At 37.6% G+C, this 22,293-nt stretch overlaps 1 protein-coding gene across 24 annotated transcripts in view; it reads right to left on the reverse strand.

The window, feature by feature from the left end:
* dlg3 (discs, large homolog 3 (Drosophila)) overlaps positions 1-22,293 on the reverse strand; it is a 147,500-nt gene that overhangs the window by 121,950 nt on the left and 3,257 nt on the right. For 18 of the 24 annotated variants that reach the window (XR_012389860.1, XR_012389858.1, XM_073922051.1 and 15 more), the window contains exons 3-4: positions 8,844-8,929; positions 2,041-2,151 (exon numbers count right to left, since the gene is read on the reverse strand). Coding sequence is in view for 22 of the 24 variants with exons in the window: in XM_073922051.1 (XP_073778152.1) it covers positions 2,041-2,151; positions 8,844-8,929 (197 nt within the window). In the remaining 2 variants the exon portion in view is untranslated. Of the gene's footprint in view, positions 1-2,040; positions 2,152-4,425; positions 4,615-8,843; positions 8,930-22,293 lie in introns of all 24 variants that reach the window. The other 6 variants (XM_073922060.1, XM_073922058.1, XM_073922059.1 and 3 more) reach the window with 1 other exon arrangement.

Genomic DNA, 22,293 nt, shown 5'->3' on the forward strand with positions numbered 1-22,293 from the left:
CTCGGCCACACTATCGGGGCTCTGTGAACTTGGATTTGCAATTTGAAGCAGCATTTCCTGTATGTACGTACATTAAACGTAGGCTGTGGCTCACACTTATTGACAGTGGAAGATGATTTACGGTTAGTCGTGTCAGGAATCCGACCACAGATTAGCATGTTGTCCTCACAGAAAAAGGCTCAGCCAATGCACTGAGGCAGGTAAGCTATTTATTTATGTTTCAATGTAATTAATGCAGCAAGTAAAATGTGAATGATGTTTGCACATGCATAATAATTTTGGCTTGGGGGAGGGGTGGCTTGGGGGGCGCGAGTGAAATTGGACAAACTAGGGGGCGTATGTCCTAAAAGTTTGAAAACCCCTACCCCCCTACAGACCAGAGCTGCCCAAACTTTTTTTTTTGAAGGGTCAAAGACCAAACTTAATTGAGGCCTGTGGGCTGAAGTTAAATATACCAAACTGCGTTACACTAAATAGTCCATGAATAATATGCTAATTTATTTACTAATATTTATAAATAACTACAAAACATTGCTTTAAATTATATTAGCTAATGCAGTATATTAAAAAACAGTAAAAACGTAAACAGTCCCATAACACAATGGAGTTCAATGCTGAATACATAAGCTGCACCTGCTTTTGCCTTGATTTGCTCGACGATGTCTTTTGTATTGCTCTCTATCCGTCAAGCATCAGTATTTACATTTTTAAAAAATCAGATTCATTCATTCATTTATTTTCTTTTTGGCTTAGTCCTTTTATTAATCAGCGGATGCCCTTCCAGCTACAACCCAGCACTGGGAAACACCCATACACTCTTGCATTCACACTCATACACTATGAAACATTTAGCTTATTTAATTTACCTATAGCACATGTCTTTGGACTGTGGGGGAAACCAGGGTACCCAGAGAAAACCCACGCAAACACAGGCAGAACATGCAAACTCTACACAAAAATGCCAACTGACCCAGCCGGGGCTCGAATCAGCAACTTTCTTGCTGTGAGGTGATCGTGTGCCACCACGACGCCCAAAATCAGATTCATTTACAAATCAAAACAAAAAGTTACATTAAATTCAAAATAGCAATCTCTGTCAAAAATATTCACCACAACCACCTCCCCATCATTCTCCTTCTCATCCCAAATGGGACGGGGGCCAAATCAAAGGTAAGCATGGGCCAATTTTGGCCTGAGGGTCCTAGATCTCTGCTCTAGACAAAATATGCATGTATTTTATAGTCTTGTCAGTTTAAACTCCTCATTTGCAATTTTCTAAGAACACAGACACAAAGTGTTTATACAGAAAACCATCTGTCAGAGGATGCACAGGGTTACACAGAGAAAACACAAAAATTCACACAATGTTGTGGAAATTGTATGTGTATCAATATACAGGGTGATTCACTTTTTACTTTTACTTCCATCATGTTTCTTTGATTAAATACAGATTTTCCAAGTTGTGGTATTCTTTTTAAATCACCCTGTCCTTGGTCTCGGAAACAGTATCATTTATTAACAACAGAATTCTAAGCACATCTCAACTAGGCCTTGTCCACCTTGTGCAAAACTTTGACAGGAATTATTTATATTCAGGATATACTGACATGTTTCCAGAACAAAATTGAGAACGAAAATCAAACTGTTTGAGGGAATGCAGAATTAGTGTTTAGTAAGAATAACTCCCTTTAAAGTGCACTTTGTAACTTTATAGAACTTTTTTCATGCTCAAACAAATAAATGACACACAAAATGAACTTGAAAAATACAATGAACAACAGCAAAGAGCAGATTTTCAGATTTCAGAGACACTAAAAAATCTAAGTTTACACTATATTTGCATAAGAAACTGTTTAAAAAGCTGTGCAGTCTGCTGTAAGTGAACAACACACAGATGACGGTTTTATCAACAGTCTAAAACTCTCTTACACTATCTTAGAGACGTCAGGCTGTCCTTAACTGTTAGCTGTTCAGCTCCTACACAGCTGTTATATGTAAGGAATCCACTATTTTTTTGTTCAGAAAAAAGCAGCCACTAACCTTTGGTGTCTCTACATGAGAGCGGCTTACTAGTCCAGCCACACTCTCCAGCTTCTGAGAGCTCCTCCTGCTGGTCACACGCACACGTGACACACCCTCTTCACCTGATGTCTAAAAGATCAAATCACACAGCATCAGTATACAGCACAGACTAACAAAAAAAAGCATCAACACTACATAAACTGATATAACCGAGTGTTTAAAATTGGGGGTTCGGCCTAGAAAAAGCCAGTTATTACTATCCTTAACATGTTGTAGAATTTTTTTTTTTTTTTCAAGTACTGTATATTGTGCCAAAAAGTTCGAGATTCCAAATCAGACTTCCCAGGTCAATACAAAAAGTCCAAGAGACCAGATTCTTTTTTGGGGGAAAAAATATTCCCACAATAATTACTTCAGTGCTAAAACAATACAATTATTGATATTTGATTGGGACAACTTTATTTTTTATGTTCAAACCACATAGATTTGTTAAAAATGTTAACTTAACGATTGGTGTTGGGACAACATGAATGAATTGGTGTGGAACCCTGCATTTTTACACTGTATATAATGGTGACGTCCTCCTGAAGTTTTTTTTTTTTTTAATTCATGCTTTTCTCTGCCTGTAATTAATTGGAAATAATATATCTATAATCACTAGTAGATAGTCATGATTAAATAATGAACCATCCAGCCCCCCACCAGATGGGGCTTTATGGCAGAGTGGCCCATCACATGAAAGCCTGCATGGAGTTTTGAAGGACTCCAAGATGAAAAATAAGATTCTTTGGACTGATGAGACCAAGATACTTTTTGGCCATAATTCTAAGTGGTATGTGTGGAGAAAACCAGGCACTGCTCATCACCTGTCCAATACAGTCCCAAAAGTGAAGCATGGTGGTGGCAGCATCATGCTGTGGGAGTGTTTTTCAACTACAAGAACAGGACGACTGGTTGCAGTCGAAGAAAAGATGAAGCCCAGTATAGGGATATCCTGGATAAAAGAGTTCTTCAGAGTGCTCAGGACTTCAGACAGGGCTGAAGGTTTACCTTCCAACACAACAATGACCCTAAGCACACAGCTAAAATAACTTTTTAGCTGTGTGGAGTGGCTTCAAGACAACTAAGTGACCTAGCCTAGACATTTCTGGAGAGACCTAAAAAATAGCTGTCCACCAACGTTTGCCATCCAACCTGACAGAACTGGAGAGGATCTGCAAGGAGGAATGGAGGAGGATCCCTAAATCCAAGTGTGAAAACTTATTGCATCTTTCCCAAAAAGACTCACAGCTGTATTAGATGAAAAGGGTACCTCTACTTAATACTGAACAAAGGGTTTGAATACTTAGGACCATGTGATATTTCAGTTTTTCTTTTTTAATAAATCTGCAAAAAATGTCCACAATTCTGTGTTTTTCTGTCAATGGGTTAATGTGTAATGAGGAAAAATGAACTTGATAAAAATGATTTTAGCAAATGGCTGCAACATTAAAAAGAGTGAAAAATGAAAGGGGGTCTGAATACTTCATAGATATACAATATGTTTAAAAACACTGTGGTATTACACATTACATTATATTATTCTGTATTATACACAGCTCTGGGAAAATAAGTAAAAGACCACTCGGGAATTCTCAATATCTCTGGATTTAAATTTTATAGTTATCTGTTTGTGTAAAACGCAGCTTTTGTTTTGTTCTGCAAACTACTGATGACATTTCTTTAAAATAAAGAATTGAAAGAAATGTATAAACCTTTATAATATAAAACAAATATTAATGTTTTTTTACTCAAATCTACTCCTAATAAATCTCACAGGAGAAGAGCTTTCATTATACACTGTAAAGAAATCCTGGTTGCCTTAATTTTTTAAGCTGAATCAAATTAACCTTATGAGTCCATTGAACTCATATTATGCTAAACTGACGTAAAACAGCATAACTTATAAAAATAAGTTAGAATGTGATTAACTTAGTTTAATAAGTTACAATGACTTAAACATATGCTTGCCTAATTTTTTAACAGGGTACAGCATTTCAGACCAAAATAATGAACTCGGACGAAACTTCATTCCATTAGTTCCTACCTGTTTAACATAAAACATCCCGCACTCACAAGCCACAGGCAGCAGAGGGCAGCCTTTAGAAAAGGCCATGACAGCAGATGGAACAAAGCCTTTCTCACTGTCCCTTCCAAAAACAGTGACAAACTCAACTCTAGAATGTTCTTTTAGAATCTGTCCTGTAGAGACTCAGATAGCAGTGTGTGTTTGTATAAACACAAACACACAGAGGCAAGCATGTTTACAACATTAGGCCAAGCCACGCCCACATAAGGTGAATCAAACAACAACATTAAAAAGAAAAATCAGGAAACATTTAACAAAAGACAAAGCAAATTTACCGTTTTTGTCATTGCCTTCATTGGACCACCATGAACTGAACTGAAAAGTGGTTGCCAAGCTCCAGGTTTGCCGTCACATTATCATCAGCAGCAGAGCTGTGAGCTGGACACTGCGGCTGAGAACATGCTGCAGTCTCAAAGCCAGAGAGGAACATCGAGGCGCTGCTGGTGTCCAGTGCCATTGAATCACTGCTGACACATGACATACTGCTCGCAATATACACTGGGCTAGATCATGAGCAGCCTGATTAAACATTTGCAGCCAATATTCCCAGATATAAAACTGATGCTTAATTATGTAACGTTTATATTACTGACTGTAACTGCGGCTAATAAGGGAAGACCCACTGCCCTTTGCTGTTTAACACAAAGGCTTTGAGATGATTATTTCAGGTTCTTTTTTTCCTTTCCTTCTGCACCAAATCAGGGAATTTGCAGATTCATTTCATTTAACATCTCTCAGGTGACCGCACGCTATGAATGCTAATGAAGCCTGAGCTGGACATTTACTCAGATCCAGCCTCGCTCGCTCTGAGGGAACCAGAAAACCAGCCTGTGTCTGGACATACGCAGTGAGGCCCGCGACGCTCTCCAGCACACATCACATACTGACCCCTGCAGTATTTCTGAGGAATGTGTGTCATTATTGAATATTGCTACTGGAAACTCTGCCAACCGATGATTTGAATTGGGGAGAATGCTTATACGTGTGTGTGTGTGTGTGTGCATGTGTGTGTGTGTGTGTGTGTGTGTGTGTGTGTGTGTGTGTGTGTGTTTTGTTCAGACAGCTGAAGTCAAAATTATTCGCAGAACAAGAAATTTTTCACAGTATTTCCTATAATATTGTTTTTCTTTCTGGAGAAAGTCTTATTTGTTTTATTTTGGCTAGAATAGAATCAGTTTTAATTAAAAAAAAAAAAAAAACATTTTAAGTTCAATAATATTAGCCCTTTTTTTTTCGATTGTCTACAGCAGGGGTTCCCAAACTTTTCAGCCTACAATCCCAAAAATAATGCCAGTGACTTGTGACCCCCACATTCCTCCGAGGTGGTTATTAATATACAAATGTTGCAGAGACAACAATAGGCCTATATAAACATGAGCATATTGTGAAGACAAAAAGTGCAACAGTCTAACAACCGTAGGCTATATGTTATGTAGTCATTTATTAATTTGTAAAATGTTATATTAAACTTAACTATTAAGACTGATGGACACAATGTTTTCAGCACAAATCTATTCTTGGTTTAATTTTGGAGACTGCCAATCAGAGATCATCCTTAATGTTCAGTTGTGGCCTGTATTTACTTTTTTATGTATTTGATTGCCATTAATGTGTCAGAAAGTGTATCCTGGTGCTATAAAATCAATCTGCTAGAGCTGATGCTATTGCTGTATTGGTAATCTAACGTAAACACAATCCTTTGACAAAAATTAATAAAAATGGCTTTTTATTTCCATGTTGTTGCTTTTTTATATAAATATTAACGACTATTTTTTCTTCTGTGGTTTATGGATTAAATATGGTCATTCTAACAGTTTTAAACAAAATGTATTTGACTTTTGAAAATCACCAAGCGAGCTCCTGTCATTGTCTCATGATACCCCAGAGGGTTCCGACACCCATTTTGGGAACAACTGGTCTATTGAACAAACCATTTTTATACAATGATTTGCCTAATTACCCTAACTTGCCTAATTAACCTAGTTAAGCCTTTAAATGTAACATAAAAATATCCAGTAAAATATTATGTACTGTCATCATGGCAAAGATAAAATAAGTCGGTTATTAGAAATAATTTATTAAAACTATTATGTTTAGAAATGTGTTGAAATTGGGGAACAATATAAAAATGACCTAATAATTCATGAAGGCTAATAATTATGACTTTAACTGCATATATTGTTACTTTATTATAGTATTATTTTCTTAAGCAAACTGTTTTCAATTACCTCAGCAGCCCTATAAATATTTTAATCAAGCAAGCAAAAAAGCTGAGCAAATATATGGGATGTTCGCTGAAAACAGAAAACAATATATTATGTATTGCAGTATAACATCAGTGTGTCTATTAAACGATTAATCCAGAGCAATCTTGCTATTACTGACCCTTTTGGCACAATCAGAATTGATAGACTTCAGAGTAAGTTCAAAAATCCTAAAAATGTAGCATCATTACATGATAGATGTGCAGTTTTTTCAGTTTCTGTGATCTCGTCACCTTAGAATTATAAGGTTCTATCTGACATTTTTGTCAAAATTGAGTTATTGACATATTCTTATTAAATGACAACTTATTTACTTTATGGGAAGTTTTTTATAAGTTGTTTACATTTTAAGACTTTTTATTTAAAAACACAAATTTTACACACATACTGTTTGCTATAGAATGCAAAAACTTTGAAGCTCAATATCTCAAAATCATTTAGAATGCAGATAGAACCTTATAATTCCAAAGTGAAGATATATAAAACCAAGTTTTGAATGTATTAGTAAGAATTTTAGCCTCATTCCAGATTTTCTGTAAAACAAGAGCTAAAACCACTGTTCAATTAAAATAAGCTTTTAAAAAATCCCTTTCTTCCCTGTTTAAAAAAACGTTTGGACTGACAAAAAAGAAAGTAGTTAAAGATGGCTTGATATTGTTCATCAATAAAGGATTATGCATTTTAATTATGCATCAATTGTATCAAATTTTAGTATCTAAATTTCAGATAATTTAAAACTGTTGTTAGGGGGTGCTCAAGACAACTCAAAATAATAAGCCACAAAAGTCATAAAATAAACTCTAAATCTAAAAGCTAAATATTTCTAGTGTACATTCCCCTTATCATCAATTATCTTGAAAGAAATAAAAATAAATAAATAAATAAATGCAAGGCTAATAGTAAAAAATCATTTCAAGACCAGAAAGAAATGTGGTTAATGAATCAAACTAACTCTCCTAACTAACTAGACTTTTTAAAATTAAAATACAAATGGTCTTATAATATTGACCTCAGTTTATATATATATATATATATATATATATATATATATATATATATATATATATATATATATATATATATATATATATATATATATATATATATATATATATATATATATATATATATATAAACAGCTTTAATTCCAGCCGAAATAAAACAAATAAGACTTTCTCTAGAAAAAAAAAATAATATAGGAAATACTGTGATAAATCCCTTACTCTGTTAACCGTCATTTGGGAAATATTTGAAAAAGAAAAAAATTCACAGGAGGGCTACTTTGACTTTAACTATATATATGAAATAGTGAAGCACAAAGAAATTGTGACAAATCCTTTTTCCTTTAACCTTATAAATGATGAAAAACTGCACAAGTCAAGGCCTCTGAATATACAACGTTGATTTTAGTGAGTCAAAAAGTTTGAAAACTACTGATCTAAAATCAAGGAGAAAATGTTTTCTGCAATCTTGTAAAGCATCAGTCACAGGCCGCTGCAGTACTACACGAAGAGACACTATTTTTGTATTTTTGTGTGTACCCTCAGAGAGACCACAGAGTGATCCTCCCTTACCGCAGCTGCTTTTAACAGAATCCAGTCCGAAGTTGAGGTTATTTTCTGCGTTCTCCCTATAAATACTTTGAATGGTCACATGATTGCAGACACTTGTAATGAAAGGTCCAGGTGACATCATCACACAGCCCACCAAAGAGCACTGGATGTTATCACTGCAGAGCTTTCTAGATATATGACTAATGTTCTGTAGTGTCTGTAACTTCCACATGAACTCTCTTCCATCCTTTCCGTCTTTTTTTCTATTTTTGTCCAGCACCTCTCTTTAAACTCCACCATGCATAGGACAGATGCAAATGTACTAGGGCTGCACAACATATTGTTTTAGCATCAATATCGTAATGTGAACATTCGCAATAGTTACATTGCAACATATGCAATGTTGATTAGGATTTTAAAAGCATTCAAGCATAAGAAATGTTACCATTTGTAATTTTTAAAAACTATGCAGTATTTTTTTACATGTAATTATTTAATTATTGTGCCTGAATAAGTTTGGACTCCTCAGAAAGTGTGTGTAAAACACTGTTTATTTAATTTGTATCCTTTTCTCTATTCTATTTATCTATAAGCGTAGACTGTTTTTATATTTTATGCATGATTCACTCCCCTACAGAATCATCCCAATCAATCTAAAATTATTCATTCTTTTCAAACAGAGATATTCAAGTCATCTGGAGAAATGGTATTCATATCGCAATGTACACTCACTGGCCACTTTATTAGGTACACCTAACTAGTACCCTACTTGGGCAGATTCATTAATGATAAAAGGATATGAGATTTTGGATCAACAAAAGGGAAAGTAATGGCATATATAATCAAATGAAGGTGTTTTTTCTTTTGCACTTTTACCTCCAGTGTGTCCACTGAGCTGCTGTCTTTAACTCCATTCTGTGCTGCATTCATTTGCAGGGTTACCTCGTAGCATTCCTGAATATCTGAAAATAATGGAAGAGCGATGTCATTGAATGAATCCTTTTCAATAATGCAGCTATTTATGCTGAAATATGTATTGCGTTTTAGACTGATAACAAAAGTATGCAAGGCAAGCAGATAGCGCTATAACATTACTTGTATAAAAAACACTGAATAAAAACTATGAAAAATTTTTATATGATGTTGGAATTTCAACATGCTTTAAAATCTTTCAACCAATAAAGAGCAGCATAGGCATACTATACATTTCTTAATTTGCATTCTATCAGCCTGATCTCATGAGGAAACGTTTTGTAAGTTTAGTGGCTAGTTCATATGAATTTATATGAGTTGAACAATTTTAAAAAGGAAGCGTGGTACCAAACCCCGCCCCTAAACATAACCATCATTGGGGATTAAGCAGGTCATACTAAATTGTACGAATGAGATTAAACTAATTCATAGGAATTAGCCACTAAATCAAAAAGTTACAAATTGCCGTGAGATCATGTTGGTTCCACAGACAAAATAGACATTTGAGAAACAATAATGGATATATAGATATATAGATTTAGGGCTGCTCGATTCAAAATGAGAACTTTTGCTTAAAATCAAGATAACAATTTTCTCAAGATTTTGCAGATGTGAAATAAAGGTTAATATGAGTAAGCTATTATTATTGTTATTTCTCAAGCATATGGTAAAACAACAATAATAACATTAGGCCTGTGTGTAGGTCTACTGTTTTGAAATTGCTCAATTTTGTGTAGACATGGACTGGTGGACTTGAACAAACTTTAAATTTGTCCTGGTTGTTAATTCACAGTAAAGTGATGGCATCGTGATACAATTATTCATAATTCTAAAGTTGAATTATTATGTTTGAGACAATCTGTCATTGACAACATTATTAGACTTTTTTTACTGGTAAAACGAGACATTTGTCATTATCAGATTCCTTCTTGCATTATATTCCAAATTATATAGGCAAGATTAGTTAAACGGACACCGTAAAACATTCTTTGCGTTCACTATGAAAGAAAAAACATATCAAATGCTTGTCGTAATCATAACTTTAAAATGCAATATGATCATGTAAATGATGTGCGCACTTTTAGTTTCACTTTCACTTCCGAGTGTGCTCATGTCATGGATGTCGTCACTTTGAGAAAAAAACACAAATCATACTTCCCTCGCAGCTCTGAAACAATCGCTCTGTGTAACAAACTGAACGTTATTACAACTTTTTTTTCTGTTATTTACAGCATATGCAGGTTCTGTTCAGAAAAAAAAATATCAATCGCCGACATCAAAGTAGGCATCATGCGTGCGTCCTCTCAGCAGTAAACAAACAGCTCATACGTCATTCCATTAAAACAGAAATGACATTTTTTTTGGGAGAATTATACCTTATAAAAACAGCACGTGACTCTTTCAACACCATTTGGAGGTGTTTATGTTGCTAAGCAACATATAGAAAACAAAGTGAAGGCTTGTGCGAGTTCCCGAATGCTTCTCCAAAAATTGAAAATATAATTGGAGGAATTTTAAAGATGCTGGATTAAAACTGGGGGGTCAGGTCAAATCGAGATCACAATCTTTTTACTATTAATCGTGCAGCCCTAATATAGATAAGAGAAAAATGTATATTTCAGTGCTTTTGTATCTGCTCATGAAACGAAACTTTGAAGAGATGGAAAAAAATATGAGAAAAAAACTACATTTCAGTGATGTTGCGAGTGAACTCAAACTTTCTCTGGGAAACCTAATACATTTTTTTCCTTGCATGAATAAACACAAAAGCACTTGAGTTTTTCTTGCGATCTCATTTTTTCCGCCGTAGGGCCTCGCAGACATATGAATGCACAAATGACGCCAGAATGTTCATTTTTGAGTAAACTGTTAGTTTAATGGTCCCCAACAATAGATTAGTAAGTCTTTAAGCCATGTCTAAAAGCACAGATGCACAGTCTTCACAAGTCAAGCGAGCAAGGTCAAGAGCAATGTCAACTTTTGGCTCAACTCGAGCATCGTTCGTACTATTGTGGCTCTCTATAAATATCATCTAGCGGCCTCATCCAAAATTCCTGTCCATACTGGGTTTAAAGAGCCAGAGCAATCACACTCACTTAGAGAGGCTTTTAACGTGACTCACTCATGACAGCACAGTGCCTGCAGACATTAGCAGAGGTAACAGGGACTCTGGTGTTGAGGGTCAAGCACAAAGCTGTGAGCTGTTTACACTAGTGCAAATTGGGACAATTGGAAAAACATGTTAAAACCATCAGAGCTGTGGGATAAGAACTGCTGAGGTGCTGCTGCGGTAATTGCAGCAAACCACAGAACTTAGCTAAAACAAGCACTGGACAAAACTAAAAATAAATGGAACCTAAAGTGGTTTTCTCCACTTGTCACATTTGCATAGTTTGCTTGGACAATGAATCTGTTTCACATCATTATTAATGTGTTTAATAAAGTAATGTCAGTTTCAAAACGTGGCCCACAACTCACGTACTCTTTTAGCTTTTTGTTGGTTATGTCACGTTCCGGTAAAGGGAAAAAGGAGCAAGGACCCAAGCGCAGAGTGAAGTAGGATTTATTAATTAAAAAATAAAATAAAAGGCAAAAATAAACAACCCAGAGGGGGAAAACACTACTACAACAAACAATAAATCAAACAAACAAACTTGACTGGGCAGGCACGACAAGGCAGGACTGGACACAGCAAGACAGGTAAACATCGACAACATATGATGACGAACTCGCAAAGGACTGAAAACATGAGGGGGATTATAAAGCAAAAAGTAAATTGACACACGTGAACATGACAAACTAATAATGAGTAAACAAGGAGGGTGGGACTAGACAATAGACGGGAGAGCGCATAACACAGAGAGACAATACAAGCCATGCGCTCACATAACACAACACTGAAGCACACGACAAAAGCACGTGACCACAATGTAAACACCGAGCCACGTGCTTTGACAAAAGACGCAAGACACGAGCACACGATGAATGAAAACTCACCGTGCGCTCACACACGCAGCATGCATGCTTCATCCCAGCGCCGACCGAAACCGAAACCAACAAGACTGAGACGCTGGGAATGAAACACCACGCTGCTGACAGACGAAAACACAAACACGAGTACAAGAGCGCACGCGTCTGAGGGACGCAGAGCGCGCGCGCGGCCGCGTCAAGCAGGAGCGCGCACACTCTGCGTACACCCACGACGGCGCGCGCGCACACAGAGACAGAAACAGGACCAGACACGGGTAGTGTCCGAGATCTGCCACCAAAACAAGAATTTACAAGACCAGAGTGGCAGAACCCTGACACTACCCCCCCCCCAAAAGGGACGCCACCTGGCGTCCCTAAAGGGAACATCCAACAAGGTACAAGACAGACAAGAAACACCACAAGACAACAAAACAGGCAACATCAACAAACACAAGACAGGGAGGTGAACAGGCGAGACAACATGAAGGGGGGGAGGGAGGGGAGTCAAGCCAGGCCCAACAAGACAAACAAGGGAGGGATGGGAGGGCAAAACCAGGGAGGATCAGGAGGGACAGTCCAGGGTGGGTTCAGCGGGTCGGGAGCCCCGGCAGGGAACCAGGGTGAAGCCGGAGGATCCATCCAGGGTGGAAGAGGGGAACACCAGGGAGGAGCAGGAGGGACGACCCAGGGAGAGTCTGATAGGGGAAACAAGGCAGGAGGTCTGTAGAGAGCCGGTAGGGCTGGAGGCGACTTGACAAGAGCCGGCTGGACAGAAGGCCTGAGGGGAGCCGGCTGGACAGAAGGCAGCTGCTGGGGAGCCGGCAGGGCTGAAGGCGGCTGGGCTGAGGCTGGAGGCCTGTGGGGAGCCGGCTGGGCTGGAGACCAGAGGGGAGCCGGCAGGGCAGGGAGCCGGGCTGGGGCCGGCTGGACAAGACGTCTGGGTGGCGCCGGCAGGGCAAGGAGCCGGGCTGTGGCCGGCAGGGCAAGACGCCTGGGTGGCGCCGGCAGGGCAAGACGCCTGGGTGGCGCCGGCAGGGCAAGACGCCTGGGTGGCGCCGGCAGGACGAAGAACCGGGCTGGGGCCAGCTGGGCAAGACGTCTGGGTGGGGCCGGCAGGGCAAGACGTCTGGGTGGCGCCGGCAGGGCAAGACGTCTGGGTGGCGCCGGCAGGGCAAGACGTCTGGGTGGCGCCGGCAGGGCAAGACGTCTGGGTGGCGCCGGCAGGGCAAGACGTCTGGGTGGCGCCGGCAGGGCAAGGAGTTGGGCTGGGGCCGGCAGGGCAAGATGTGTGGGTGGCGCCGGCAGGGCAAGAAGCCGGGCTGGTGCCGGCAGGGCTAGACGTCTGGTTGACGCCGGCAGGGCAAGGAGCCGGGCTGGGCTTCATCCGGGTGCTACGGTTTCCCCCACAGTCCAAAGACATGCGATATAGGTGAACTGGGTCGGCTAAATTGTCAATGTATGAGTGTGAATGAGTGTGTATGGATGTTTCCCAGAGATTGGTTGCAGCTGAAAGGGCATTCGCTGCGTAAAACATGTGCTGGATAAGTTGGTGGTTCATTCTGCTGTGGCGACCCCGGATTAATTAAGGGACTCACCCGAAAAGGAAATGAATGAATTTTGTCACTGTTTTGGGGCACAGTAGCATATAGATGTCCTTAAGACTAACATACTGACCATAATCTCTAAGAAACTTTATTTTGATTTCACTGGAACTTTAATTTTTGAAAATAAAAACATGCAGTACAAACTGCAGCTTTAATTCCATGAATTTACCAATTTCATTCAATGTCTTTTCATGTGTAAACAGAATAAAAATACTTTTTTGAAAGCGTGCTTTGTTATTACTATTTAAATGGGTGGTCCACTACAATATCTTATTTTAAACTTTAGTTAATGTGTAATGTAGCCGTGTGAACATGAACAACATCTCTGAATGAAATATGCTCAAAGTTCAATGAGAGACAAGGGAGACGTTCGCTTTTACAGAGTTAGCTTAGCAAAGCCTACAGCGAACGAAGTTTGAGGACTACAAAAAAATACATCCGGGTTAATGAAATCATAACCCTTCAGGTTACATGCATTCACCACACGCATACAACAAGCGCAACGAAGGAGCATAGCCAGAGGTGCTGTAATGTTATAGCAGAGAAAGCTAAAATGCCATCCAAACGCTGCTATTATTCCCAGAGCTTCTTCTGTTTCTGTATTTGGGCTTCCAAAAGACATGACACAAAGAGAAACGTGCTCACAATTTAACTTAATTATGTTCCAGAGAATTATAAAAAATATATAGCTCCAGTATTTGACAAAAGACAGCTTCCAGAATCTCTCCCAGTTCAGTGCTGGACTTGGCTAAAAATTCCTCCAACCGTCGAAGCTGTGGATTGTGAGCCACAACCTGTACGTAAGTATTTTTATTTGTTAAAATTGATCTATTGCATGCACAGTTTCTAGCGTTAACGGTATGTTGTAGCGAGAAAGTAAACAAGGACGTACAAAATGGGAAATTATGTTTGGCACCGTTAACAATTTAGCTACAAATTCATATTAATCTGTTAAAACGGCTGTTAACACCCACAATCTTCAGCAGCGCTGCAGTGTCTCTCTATGCGGACGTTTTCCCTGCGTTCTACATCTCAAATAACCATCTCGCAAAAGATATGTGAACGTTTCATATTAGTTACACATGCTTATTCCAAATATATGTGACAGATCTTGTGTGATTTTATTTTAGAGAGCCTGCGTGAGGTTCAGCTGCATGCTCTTCATTTTCTGTCTGATTCAGCAACTGTTTACACAGCGCTAAACACATGCTTGTAGGGGTGTGACGTGGTGAAGTGGAGCCGATCTGCAAATCACAGCACATTATGTTAGCACACCAACCAGAGCCTCTTGTGAGCAGGCCTTTCGGCGGAACTAGGAAATATGACAGTCATTTTCATGTAAGCAGAGTAGCTGTATAGAATCAAAGTAAGGTATATGAAAAAATAATGTGTTTTCTATAACTGAAGCATGAGCATGCATCTTATAGACAACCACCCTTAAAAATACACTGTGGACACCCTTTAAAACCATGTTTATTATTTATAGCACTAATATGGTGTTAATTTGATCCCAAAACATTTAATCTGCAGAAGTTATTTCTGCGTTACAATCATGACACCACTGATGACAGTTCTAACCAGTATGGTTCAAATCGTGATGTGTGATACACAGTTGGGAAACAATCGTGACTAGCTAGCTAGTCATCTAGCTAGTAAATCACATCAATGGTCATGCCCCTAAAACACCCCTTTCCTCCTCGAATCAGAACGTTTTGTTTCTTTACCCCAGCCTTTCCTACCAAGTGTACGTCTTACCTCATTACCTCTCAGGTCACTAACTGTCGTGGCCTGTGGTCACCAACAGAGGGGCGACCGGCTGATGAGAATGGAGGGAGACAATACTACTGATGTCACCCACACTCCCACGTTGGCCCACAGCCTGCACTAATAACATAATGAGATGCTTGTTACCTCGCTGCGCCTTTGAAGCAGAACGCGCTCTCAGCCCCCTTTGCACTAGAAGAAACGAGCGAGTCTTTTTTAAGACTGAAGAAAAAAGAGCTGGAGAGAAAAGCAACTCTTTTTTGGAGAGATATGCTGTGAACTTGGACGGGCGGCGCATGCGGATGGTGTGTGTGAGGGGGCTGTTAGGGGCAGTAATGGAGTCCCACTTGGGTGCAGCGGGAAAGACAGTAGAAGAATGGGGCGATGTGACTCATCATGGCTGTGTCTGTGTGAGCCTGTGCGAGTGGGAGGAGAACAGTGTGTGGGAAGCGGTTTCATCGCCTGGCTGGCCAGAGCCAGATGAGAAAGCCAGAGAACAGAGAGAAGAAAGCGAGCGGCGGGGAAAGTAAACTGAAACGTGGAGTCTTCCGCTAAATGCAGCGTGATTATAAAACATGCAGCTGTATGATGAATGGAAATGTGTAAGTGTGTCAGACAGAAACACCTCCTCGTTTAGTAAAGCTATCTTCAATGTCTTTGAAGATGTGTGATGAAATATGTGCTCATCGAAGAGACCTTTCCCCTCAAAATGCATGATCAGGTCAGGTCATATTTGTAATGATTTATTTGGGATTATTATTGTTTATCTCAGCATTTAAGCCAAGGGATAGATCACACAAAAATAAAATTTTACTCATGTACTCAACTTAAAACCTTTTTAAGTTTTATTCTGTTGAACAAAAGAATTTTACTTATTTTGAAGAAAGCTGAAAATGGGTAACCATTGAAATCCATAGTAGGAAAAACTAATTCTATAGAAGTCAGTGGTTAAAGGCTTTCAGATTTCCTCAAATTATATTCTTTAGTCTTCAACAGAAGAAAGAAAGTCACACAGGTGTGGATTAAGTAGATGATGACAGAACTTTTAGCTATGGTTGAACTACCCCTTTAAAAAAGTCTAATTTTACAAACGTTTTGGGCCAGATGCTAATGGTCTAATCTGATTTAATGATCTATGCTAAGCTAAGCTAAAAGTGCTTCCGCCAAGATCAGCTAATTGTATTCAAAACTGGTAAAACTCAACTGTTTAACTCTAGGGGAGTTGTATGATAAACCTATTTCCAAAAAAGGCCAGTGTTCCTTTAAATCTCATGGATGTTATAGTATGTGCAGCTAAATGATTCTGTACAATGTGCTAACATATCGTGATATATGAGTACATTTATTACTGACAAAGTTCTGCTGAAATTATACTTTTGTTTTCCCCGTTCCAGCAGAATGTTCCCAATGCCAAGTAAATCCTAAAAGACCACATAAATTCCTGGCCACTGTACAAAAAACACACAGTCCTTTTGCTTAACTACACAGACCTCTCCACAGAATCATTTTTACACAACTGCTCTCCTTTTCACTGGGTTCACCTCATTTCATAGTCAGCATTAGTTTGACACATGGTTAGTGGAAAAGTGAGTTTCAACACTCAGCTGTTATGTTCAAAAAGGTCTTTCTACGGTTGCTCATAAACAAAATCTAAACAAATTTGTAAAGTTCAAAACAGCACACTAAAGCAGGTCGCACACCAGAAGCGACGCTCGGCGGCGCGGCGCGCAGCGCCACGTATTTTAGAATTCTAATCATAGGTTTCTATCAGGATACACACACCGGCGCCGCAAGTCGGCGGCTGTCGGCGGCGCCCGGCGACGGCTCAGGACGCAGTTCATTTTTCAGCCGCGCCACAGAGCGCCATCTGATTAGTTTCATGTTAAATATCATTCGAATGTGCGCGTCTGGTGTGCGATACTTTAATCTGTCATGTACGCGCCGTGTCGCGGCGCCGAGCGGCGCTTCTGGTGTGCGACCTGCTTTAGAGTTCATTCATAGGACACTGTAAAACAAACTAAATAATTTCTACAGTATTTTGCAGTGTAAATTACATGCATTATACTTTTTAACATATGGTGAAGTCATTTATACAACTGCTGAGATCTCTCAGCACCTTGAGTCACTTTCATGAGGGACCACGCAAGCAACAAGCATTTACCATATGTTTAGATGATCATTGTGATTTAGATCTTCCACTGTGTACACACACACATATACATAATTAATTCATATATCTATGGAATTTCTAAGAGATTTCTTAAAATTTCTCAGTTTCTCTGGATCAGTTTCTTGCAAATTTCAACTAAAATTTTAGTTAGTAATTTTTTTATATATTTTACTTTGATTTGTGACATACAATGACAATTCATCTAAAAAAAACTTTTCACTAGTGAGGAATAAATATTCCACCATTGGCTTGTGCTGTCCAAAAATAAAGAAAAACATGTCTGCACACATGTTATTTGTTATTTTGACTAATTGTTATTTTATTCTAAATATCACACATTTTTCTTTTAATAAAGAAAACATGATGCCAAGAACAGTTTGCAGAACAAAATACTGTAAACTATCAACCATAATTCACTGTAATAATTTAAACTATTAATTAACTATAAACAGTATATCAATTAGCAACATTCAGCAGCACAACTTACAACATTTAAAATAAATAATATTTTAAATTGAATTAAAATATGAAGCTTCATTTAAACATTTTATAAATATTTCACAATTTTTTTACAATACATAGTTAAATTGAGAATTATAGACTTCACTGACAGAGTTTACCTAAAAAATGCAGCAGTTGATGAGGTAAAATTGACCAGTAACAATTTAAATGTGGGACTAAGTAAATAAAATCAGTTTTAACAAAAATAATAATAATCTGTTACCAGTTTTACCTCATTTACAGTTGTTCCTTTTGAAATAGTGCAAGAAGTACTTTGTGTGGTTAGAATAGGATTATAAACACTTTTTTTGAGGTAAAATTGAAGTACTGTTTAATATATCTGAAAAGGAGGAACTAAAATATGGATGACATAATAAGAGACTCATTGTTTAGTTTGGAAAGTACTGGGAATTATGGAGTGTCAGTTTCCCCCATGAAAATAGCCCTGCCTTGATACTGGGTCACATTTTGGGCACAGAACCTATGTGATCCCTTGTCTGTTTGTGTGTTTGAAAACAAAGGGATGAGTGTGCAGTTAGGAAAACCTTTGTTCGAAATTGTGCAATCATGCAGACAACCAAACAAGCCCACAGTCGAATCTTCCTGCCTTCCACAGACCATCACAGCACTAAATTTTTACAAGCCTTTATTATATATCACCAATATATTCAATGATCACTTTCTCTTAGATGCCAAATAAAATAAAAGCCTTTTCAATTAAAGTACTTCGTAATAGAGATCCATGACTGATGCTTAAATATGCCAACATACAGTATGAGATTTGATCAACAAAAGCTATTTGTATAAATTTTAATGATCTCGTTCACATATTTTAATATAATTTGCCCATCCCCCATTGAGGGTAAAGGATTAGGGGTGGGATTTGGGTCTTGTTTAAAGACGGGAATGAAATTGTATGAATTCATATGACATACAACTTTTCTGACAATATGCAAAATAGATTGATAATTCATAAAATTAGTTAAGTAATAAATTAATTAATTAATGACACCAGCAGGGAGTAAAAAATATTCTTTCTTAATTGTTTGGGTGAACTATCCCTATAAAATGAGATAGCAAAATAAATTAAAATTTCTTATGAAGGGCTATGGTATTTTTGCATGCATTCATACTCCTTGTTTTTTTTTTTTTTTTTACTCTGGCCAACATCCAGGAGGCTTTAGAACTGATTGAAACCACATGTTGCTCTCAGCTCAGCCTTACATGACCCCTCTCCTCTCGATACCTGGGAGTGAAAGACTGTACAAAGCCTTACCCTCTGCTTAATCTGGCCTGAGGTCAGAAGGGAGTACACCACTGCGGCCAAGAACTGTTTGTTTATCAATCTACCTTCATGTTATCCCACATTCCCGCTAACGATCTGGCCTCTTTCAGGAATGTGTGGAATCCTTATCCGCTTACTGTGCCATGCATGATTTAAGCTGGAACTCTCGCGACCGATTCAAAGTGCAATAAATGACATATTGGCACAGAAAAGCACATGTATACCTAAATGATAACTGTGAAAAATAATGATGAATATTTAGGTGTCTGACACTTACTGTAACACCAGAAATGTCAAGAAAATTGATAAATACTCTTAAAAATGTCTAAATGTTAACAAAGGAAAGAAGCTTTTACACTAGCCTTTAAAAGTTTGGAGTTGTAAGATTTGTTTTTTGTATGACAAAAATAAATACCTTTATTCAACAAGAATGCATTATTGGTCAAAGGCACTTTTGTTTTTATGGTACTTTCATTTTAAACAGTTAGTCAGGTTTCAATTAAACTAATTTTGTCATACAATGTATAACTAGTCAGTTTGTGTCAGGATCACCTCAATCTAGTCAGGCCAGTTCGCTGGAGAACTGCAATTCTCCCATCAGACTGCACAACATTTCCAATCAGGCACCTCACTCATACACCAGTTCCGGATCACCCTTAATTACTTACATCTACTATATATGCACTCCACATTCACACACACACAGCTGGGTCATGTTGATTTACAGCTGTGTGCAAGTTATCCAGAGGATCCGATCGAATCTGCACACATTTTTTGCTATTTCTGCATAGGTTTTTGTAAAAAATAAATCAGCAGATTTATGTAGAATGAGTACCGTAAGCAAAAAATATATATAATAAATTAAAAAAGAATACCTTTTTAACTATTATTTAATGTCTACAATGCAAATCCAATTAGATCCACTTATTTGGTAAACAAAGCAAGTCTCACATATAATATGTCTACTTAAACACTAAAAATATTACTTTAAAAACTGCATTGTAAATAAATCATATGAACATTTTATATTAATCCATAGTATTACTGAATTGAATTTGCAAACTGAACACATATAAATTTACACACATTTACACAAGTAAATAAAAACTCAACGATGAGCTAAACATCCAGATTCCATGTGGGCCTAGTAATCAGGAGTGATCTGGAATTGGTGTGTGAGTGAACTGCCTGATGGGAAATGTAGTGCAGTTTGGTGACAGAATTGTAGTTCTCCATCACAGGCTGGATTGCTGGTGCTGATGTAAGTTGAGATGGTTAGAAACATGAATTTGATCCAACTAGAAAAAACTTTTTTACAAATATTTTGTGATAAACATTCTTTTTTCAAATATATTATTTTTAATTATTATAAATTTATTATTTATTATTTATCATCTATCTATCTATCTATCTATCTATCTATCTCTAACTATTGACCCTAAACTTCTAAATGGTAGTATCTACCATCAAAAGGTTTTATATTTGATTTCTACTTTACATTTAACCATGTAAAACACTAACCATGTTAAATCCTAATGCAAGATATATTTACAGTTTTATAGTATAACTCTTTATAGTATAACCAACACATGTACAACAATATCACACATACAGCATAATTAGCCTATCACATTCAGTGGTGTATGAGAAAACCCATGGGTTAAGATGAGGGAAACCTGTCCCTGTCCTCACCACAATCCCATAGCAACACAACCCTGATGTCTTGATCATGGCCCCTGTGGTATACTGCTCTTCTGCATCACAGCAACAGCAGCAGGCAGGCCTCATTAAAGCCTGGGCCTGTTAATTAAGATAACCACTCAACCATTTCGTAATGGGACTAATTTGTTTCCTTTGCAGGACGAAAACTAAAAATAAGTAGGGAAATCTCTTATTTTACTCAGATGCATCTGGCATGACAGTGGTATCTATTGTTATCTGTACGGCTGCTGTGAGACATCATTAAAAAGTGGCAAACATCCACAGCTCTGATAAATTAGTTGTGAAAGTCTGACTCTTTGCACAACTTGAAAGCAATGGCACAAACTTTGGCAAACATTTTGTAATTTATAAGTCCGGTTCTTCAATCCATGAGCAGAAGATCAAGTCGTTAGAGGCAACAGCAATGGCACATTTAATGTGATTTCAATTAAAAAGAAAAACGAAACAGTCAACCTTTTGTATTTACTGAAAATCTTACTTAATCCAATAAATCAAAACTAGATTACTGTCACAAGAGAACAAGTATAAAGATGAGCAAATTCCAGTGTGTCAACTCAAAGGAATTCGCTCTTCTTTTAAAGTGAAGAACAGCGTTTTGACATTAAAGGAACATTTTAAAAACGTTTAGAATCATTTTATTTTATAATCAAGTCACTTAGAGTTAAACAATAGCTTTTTTCCATTTTCACCAATATTAGCTTAGCTTAGCATGAATAATTAAATCAGATTAGACCATTAGCATCTCAATCAATAACATTTTCTAAGTGTTTTGATAATGTTCCTCTTCAAAACTTTAGTTACACTGTGTACTAAATCATGGAAAATTGTTTCTATTTTCTAGGTCAATATGGCTAAGAACCATACACACATTCTGGCATAATAATCAAGGGACTTTGCTGTCATACTTTCCATACATTTCCATCCCCCCAAGAGGTTATTCAAAGTTGAAAAGGGTTCTTTAAATTATTCAAATGCTCTTCACACTTTGAAAAACAAACAATTATTGAAGAACATTTGACTAAAAGGCATTTTGGGAACCAAAAATAGCAGATTTTAAGGGATCACTGTAAAAAAAAAAACTATATTTCTTTATATTTAAATGTGCATGCCTGATGTTCCAAAGTTTTAAGTTCTGACCTGTGAATGCACATGATCAATACAAATCTGAACTAAAAGACCTGAAGTGTTGTAGTAAAGTCTAAGCATTCCAGAAAGTGGCGTTCATTTTGGAAGTATTATATATTATATTATATTCATTCCTTCATTTTCTTTTGGCTTAGTCCCTTTATTCATCAGGGGTCACCACAGCGGAATGAACCGCCAACTTATCTAACATAT

Source organism: Danio rerio, chromosome 14, assembly GCF_049306965.1.
Source record: "Danio rerio strain Tuebingen ecotype United States chromosome 14, GRCz12tu, whole genome shotgun sequence".
Classification (NCBI taxonomy): domain Eukaryota; kingdom Metazoa; phylum Chordata; class Actinopteri; order Cypriniformes; family Danionidae; genus Danio; species Danio rerio.